General features: G+C 40.9%; 1 protein-coding gene across 1 annotated transcript; it reads right to left on the bottom strand.

Moving 5' to 3' along the window:
- Positions 1 to 844: 844 nt before the first annotated feature.
- LOC132572369 (CD59 glycoprotein-like) lies at positions 845 to 5,815 on the bottom strand. The gene is made up of 3 exons (XM_060239301.1): positions 5,732 to 5,815; positions 3,401 to 3,502; positions 845 to 1,420 (listed from the first exon to the last, which is right to left on the bottom strand). The coding sequence occupies exons 1-3, from the start codon at positions 5,793 to 5,795 to the stop codon at positions 1,224 to 1,226; spliced, it is 363 nt and encodes a 120-aa protein (XP_060095284.1). The 5' UTR covers positions 5,796 to 5,815; the 3' UTR covers positions 845 to 1,223.
- Between the last annotated feature and the right edge of the window lie 1,062 nt (positions 5,816 to 6,877).

Genomic DNA, 6,877 nt, shown 5'->3' with positions numbered 1-6,877 from the left:
ATTGGCGATTGTACTGTCTATGGAATCACCAAATCTTAACTACAGGCCATCAGATATACCTTCTATAGTACACAGACTGCCATACTGGAAATCCTACTGTTTAGTTAACAACCCTAATATGGACATATGAAACTGCCTTATACTGAATCAGACCCTTGGTCCATCAAAGTCAGTATTGTCTACTCAGACTGGCAGCGGCTCTCCAGGGTCTCAAGCGTATGCCTTAGTAGTCAATAAAATACATCATGCTTTTTACAGCTCTGACTGCAGTCACATAGATTCACTTTATGGATTTCGTTCTTTCTTTCTTGTGCGCATTTATGCGTGTATTCTTGAAAGTCATAAATGACTTCTGGTGACCCCTAGTGGGGGTTTGGACATTACAGAGAGAGGTGGCCCTGGTATTCTTTGGAGGTCTCCCATCCAAGTACCTGCCAGGATCAACCTGCTTAGTTTCCATGATGTGATGAGATCGGGCTTGCCTTGACTATCAAGGTTAGGGCCAAAATTTTCTTTATGGACAAAGCTTTCACAACAAGCTCTAACTTATAGGGGAGGGATGGTGGCTCAGTGGTAGAGCATCTGCTTGGTAAGCAAAAGGTGCCAGGTTCAATCCCTGGCATCTCCAACTAAAAGGGTCCAGGCAAATAGGTGTGAAAAACCTTAGTGTGAGACCCTGGAGAGCCGCTGCCAGTCTGAGTAGACAATACTGACTTTGATGGACCGAGGGTCTGATTCAGTATAAGGCAGCTTCATATGTTCATGTTTATGAAAACAGAAGACAAAACTAACTAGGTTATAAGTACACTTACTCAAAAAGAATCCTTTTGTTGGTTTAAGGGGGAATATAGAATGTATTCATTTATTTACTTCATTTATACCCTGCCTTTCTCCTCAATAGGAACACAAGTAAGCATATCAAATCTCACATAGTAAATGTCTGAGTAACACCTACTGTTTGTGTTCATGGGCTAGAATTCTACAAGTAGCACAATAATTCGGTGACTGTGGCTTTAGGATATAGATGAATTAGGGACAGTGTCAAAAGTCCTTCCCACCTTATCTTGTAAGTTTCAGAAATGGGATTCTTTCTCACACATCTCTTTTCTGGTTAAACCATGTGCCTCTTCTCCAAACAGCTGCTGCCGCAGACATATCCAGGCACGGGGGGATGGGGGATAAAAAAAAGATGTACAGAGTGAAGTTACATTTTAATCCCTGAGTTACTGGGACACCATCCAAAGCACAATCACTGCAGAAATACTGAATGCAGCTGCACTGGCTGCCAGGAGGCTCGGGCTCTTGTTGCAGAGATCCTTGTAGCAGCAAAGGAATCTAAAACTGTCAGCATTAAATTCATCGGCAACTTCTTTTCGGATGCATCGCGATGACTTCCAGCAGCTGTATGTTCTCAGATGCACTGAAAGAAAGAGAAAATTGCATACCCCGAATTAACTCCCTCCTTGAAAACAACACTTTTGAACAATTGTACAATAATCATGCTTTCTGAACACACTAAAATGGAAGATTTCCCAAACCACAGCCTAATTATCCTAGCCTGGATAGCCCACACTGGCCTGATCTTGTCAGATCTCAGAAACTAAGCAGGGTCAGCCCTAGTACTTGAATGAGAGGGCCACCCAGGAATACCCGTGTTGTGATGCAGAGGCAGGCAATGGCAACATCTCTGTTTGCCTTTTGCCTTGAAAACCCTATAGGGTCACCATAGGTAAGCTGCTACTTGATGTACTATCTTTGTTTTTGAAAATTCACAGTTTATTGGTTTTAAATCATAAAACAGTACAATTATAAATAAAACATGAATAAACTGATATTGTCTAGATGTCTGCCAATATATATATACACACACACATTATCATATATATATATACACACACACACACACACATATAACATGTACTTCAAAGGAAGGTATTATAATATAAATAAACAGTGCCCGCATTCTACCATAGATGTAAATCATTAACAATTTTAGGGATTTCTTGTTGAGCAGTTAGATATTCCAGTACAGGAAACCATATAGTATTAAAATTGGAAGATGTTTCACAGCCATCAATTGCATTAAGATTGTCAGTCAATTTTGCCAACATAAAAACTCCTAGATTTTGTTATGCCACTGAGTAAGGGAAGGGGGTGATGTGGTTTTCCAATTCCTAGCAATGCATGTTTTTGCTGCAGACAATAATAAGACTCTGTCAATAGTTGCAAAAATATATTTATGAGAGACCCAACCATTTAAGAAAAGATGTTCTGGGATTGCCAAAATAGCAACACTTGAAATTGAATTAATGTGAGTAATAACTGAGGACCAGAATGGTTTAACACTAGGACACTTTAGCCAACAATGTAAATAATCTCCAATCTGCCCACACTTTTCCCAGCATTTAGGTGAGGAAGAACATTTCATACACGCTAATTTAAGTGGAGTAAGGTACCAAAATGAGGTTATTTTAAAAGATTGAAGTTTCACTTCTGTTATTTTTTAATTGAATGAGGGAGACCACCAAAAAGTGTCCCAGAGTCCCGAAGAAGTAGGAAGGTTGCAAGTTTTCTGCCAAAACTGCTGGTAAGACAAAGGCCACCAAAACATACTAAAATTTTCCAGGTTTGAACAGGCCAGTGCGAGTGTTCCTAGTCAAGAAACTAACAAACACATAAATTTTGTTTACTCTTCCACCACAGTGTTTTTTTTAAATCACGCATTCAATCTTATTATTGATATTAAAGGTAAAGCACCAGTCATTTCTGACTCTGGGGTGACACTGCTTTCACAATGTTTTCATGGTAGACTTTTTTACGGGGTGGATTGCCTTCCTCAGTCTTTTACACTTTACCCCCAGCAAGCTGGGTACTCATTTTACCAACCTCGGAAGAATAGAAGGCTGAATCAACCATGAGCCAGCTACCTGAACCCAGCTTCTGCCGGGATCGATCTCAGGTTGTGAGCAGAGCTTGGACTGCAGTATTGCAGCTTACTACTCTATGCTGTGGGGCTCTATAATTTTTTTAAAACGAGACTTTAATATCAATGGAATCAGTTGAACAAGACTGCTTTACTTTGCTGTTCAAGTGGTTTTGCAGGACATTGTGTGTTTGTAGCTTTGTAGACTGCCTTAAGTCATAAAAGTTTTCTTTTTCGCCATCAAGTCACAGCTGACTTTTGACAACTTTTGACAAGACAAGAGGCATTCAGAGCTGGTTTGACATTGCCTGCCTCTGCATAATGAGCCCAGTATTCCTTGATCCCAACCACATACTAATGAGGGCCAACTATGTTTAGCTTCTGGGATCCAATGAGATCTGGTTAGCCTGGAGAATTGGGGGTCAGGGCACAAGTGCATAAATATAAATAAGTAATAATTTTGCATAGTATACATACAAAACCTGATTTGCAAGCAGACATCTTCTTCGTGGGTACAAGTAACATTGGTCCTGCACACTACAGGACTTTGTTCACAGGTGTAACATCGGAGTGCTTCGCCTAAGAGATAAAGAGAGGTTGTGTTAAATGCTTACATGTTCAAAATGTGCGCTCTCTCTCTCTAAATTACATTTTTAAAATGCTTCAGTCATCCTCTTGCTGCAGGTAGGGAAGGCTCAGTCAAAGAAGGGCTTCCTTAAAGTCATCAAGTGAGTTTATATATATAAAAACATGTTCATTAAGTTCTATGCTAATTTGCTGTTCACCAATGTAGACACACACACACACACACACACATATATCTGTGTGTGTTAACTTCCATTTCAATGTATCTGAGGAAGTGAGTGTGCACACAAAAGCTCATACCTTAAATAAACTTTTGTTGGTTTATTCCAACACAGCTGCCCACCTGGATGGTGATCCAGAGCAGCTTACGGTATATCATCGTTCTATCCACTATTTTATCCTTAGGTTAGGTTGAAGGTGTGTGACTAGCCCAAAATCACCCAGTGAGCTTTCATGGTACAGTACGAATTTGAACCTGGATCTCCCAGGTCTCAGTCTGATGCTGCGACCACTATATTGTACAGGCTCTCAGGGCCGCATCGGGGGGGGGGGGGGGTCAGAAGGGGTGCTTGCCTCAGGGGCCGACAGAGAGGGGGTGCCAAATTGGGTATGGAGCCCATTGTATTCTATGGGACCATAATAAAGAGTGGCCCATAAGGGTGTGCCATTTTTTTATTTTGCCCCCCCCCCCTCAAAAAACATGTAGATCCGGTCCTATGGCTCTTTTGTGGCTGCTTTGAGGGGATGATTACATATTATTGCCCCTCTCCAAAACCCAAACATAAAATTAGGGCAGCCAATTCACTGTGCTGAGGTGGCACTGATCAGCTCCTAAAATAAGACTTTAAACTTACTGCAATCTTTTTAGGGCACTTCAAGAGTGTTTAAAATTCTTAAGTATTTTTCTTTTTAAAAACAGCCATATAGGCATCTGTCAAAGCACCATTAGTTATTTTATTAGAGAACAGTAGAATAATTCAATGGATCTCTCTCCTCCTCCGCCCCCTTCTTCATCCATATAAGCTGCTCAGGATGATGATATGAGCTGAACAGGTGATAATACAAAGTGTGAGCCCAGTGGCAACCAAGGTATAAACTGTCGGGTGCACACACACTTCTTCAGATACAATGAAATGGAAGTTTTCAGTCTATACATATAAGTAGAGGATGAGCAGCAAATTAGCATAAAACATATTATTTATTTATTTATTTTATTTGATTTATATCGCGCCCTACCCCACCGAAGCGGGCTCAGGGCGGCTCACAGCATAAAAATATTAGCATAAAACATGATGAATACATTGTTTTACAGATTCAAAGATAATACAAAAACAGAAGGAATGCCCTCTGCTGGTGAAAATAATTCTGGGTTTGTCAGGTGTGTAATTCTGCGCAGAAACTGGGCTGCAATTAATTTGACATAGTTATTTTATTAATATGTAAATGGGTTTTCAAGGCTGGAGATCAGCAGAGGTAATTCATCATTGCTTTCCTCTGTACAGCAATCCCAGTCTTTTTTGGTGGTCTCCCTTCCAATTATTAATCGTAGAGTTGGAAGGAACTTCCAGGTCATCTAGTCCAACCCCCTGCACAATGCCTATCCTGTATAATAATAATCATGGTTTACAGAGCTTGGCTAGTCTGGGCTATTCAGGTTGATATAAAAACAGCTGTTAGCTATTTAAAATTCCAAAGGGGTAGTCCTGTTAGTCAGTTGTGCCAAAATTACACAGGAGTCAAGTAGTCCCTTAAAGACTAGCAGAATTTATTTCAAGGTAAGGTTTTGTGAGCCAGAGGCTCCCTTCATCAGTTGCATGACGCTGGGCCTGATTGGGGAGGGAGAATATTACAAAGAGAGGCCAGTGTAAACAAAAAAAATCCAACTGAAAGAGCAATCCATTCATGCAGAGTGAATGAGAAACATTACAAATCAATAGGAGTAAAGTAGAATATGCAATGAGCCTAATGCAGGATTAAATGGGACAGTAGGAAAAAATAGTTTCAGAGGATAACTGTTTTGGTTAGTAGCAGAAGAGTAAGATTCGAGTCAGTGGCACCAGGTTTAACAAGAAGGGATTGTTGACTCAAAAGCTTTTCCCTTGAAAATCTTGTCAGTCTCTAAAGAACTAATGGGCTCAAATTTAACTGGAAAAAATTAGCATCGGTAAGGGATAGGAGATTCAGCAGTTGAGTTCGCACACAATACTTTCTTAAGACACCTACCAGAATGGCAGAACATGACTATAGCAATGCAGACTGTGAAGAGAATGAATTTTGTTTTGTCCATGTCCTCTTCTGAATCTGGAAACAGAAACACACACTAAACCAGGGACCTACAGCCTTTGCAGTGGAATAGCAGGAGGTGGATAGATGCTCAAGAATGGCCTTTTTGCTTGCATTCTTCGTTGTAGCAAGTGAACATCTGAGCTCATGCAGGCCAAGGATGGTCTGACTGAATTGTCAGGCAAGATGAGGGAATTGGAGGAAATAAAATAAAGGGAAATTAAAGGCAAAAATTTAATAGGGAAGCCTATGTGTATGGTTGCCAGCCTCCAGGTGGGGCCTGGAGGTCTCCCGCTTTTACAACTGATCCCCAGCTGGCAGAGATCAGCTCCCCTGGAGAAAATGGCTACTTTGAAAGATGGGGTCTGTGGCATTGTACCACACTGAGGCCCTCCCCTTCTCAAACCCTGCCCTCTCCCAGAGCCATCCCCAAAGTCTCCAGGTATTTTCCAACACAGATCTGGCAACCCTACCTGCATGAAAGTTCTTAAATGGAAGAGGAACATATAGGTCAATGGTGGCCAAACCTTCTTAACATAAGAACCACACAGAATAAACATCAGATGCTTCAGAGCAGGAAGGAACAAAGGCAGATGAGGGAGGTGGAAAGGTACCTGCTGGCTTGGAGAAGTGATAAAAAAGAGAAAAATGCCTTCTTTAAGCTGACTGATGGAAGCGGTGGGGGCTTCAAGAGCCACACAATATGTGTGAAAGCCACAGTTTGACCACCCTTGATATAGGTTATTCATCATACCTTCACAAATTAGTATATGCTTGGCTGCTGCTTTAAGTAAATAGGATTGGAGAGAGAGTGAGAGAATGGCCATAGTCCAATACTGTGTAACCATTACACCAAGCAGACTCTAATACAATAAAGGCAAATTTCAATAACATTTTACAATGTAAATGCTCTAGATTTTGTATTTAAGCTTTTGTTCTGTCATATTCATGATGCAGGGATTCTAACACATTATTAACTGGCTGCCCTTCAACAGTATCCCTAAATCAGCCACCTGAGACAGGTAGTCTCACATGAGCCCTGCCTCAACAACATTTCTTACAAGTGGAACACAGTAGCCTCCAGCA

This window comes from Heteronotia binoei, chromosome 5, assembly GCF_032191835.1.
Source record: "Heteronotia binoei isolate CCM8104 ecotype False Entrance Well chromosome 5, APGP_CSIRO_Hbin_v1, whole genome shotgun sequence".
Taxonomy (NCBI): domain Eukaryota; kingdom Metazoa; phylum Chordata; class Lepidosauria; order Squamata; family Gekkonidae; genus Heteronotia; species Heteronotia binoei.
The sequence above is the reverse complement of the archived record's forward strand: the minus strand, read 5'-3'. Positions and strand labels throughout refer to the sequence as shown.

Coding starts and splice junctions, on each gene's coding strand:
- LOC132572369 (XM_060239301.1), bottom strand. CDS start 5,795: ATGGACAAAACAAAATTCATTCTCTTCACAGTCTGCATTGCTATAGTC. Junction 3,503..5,731: donor AGTCATGTTCTGCCATTCTG/GTAGGTGTCTTA, acceptor TTTATCTCTTAG/GCGAAGCACTCCGATGTTAC. Junction 1,421..3,400: donor CTGCTTGCAAATCAGGTTTT/GTATGTATACTA, acceptor TCTTTCTTTCAG/TGCATCTGAGAACATACAGC.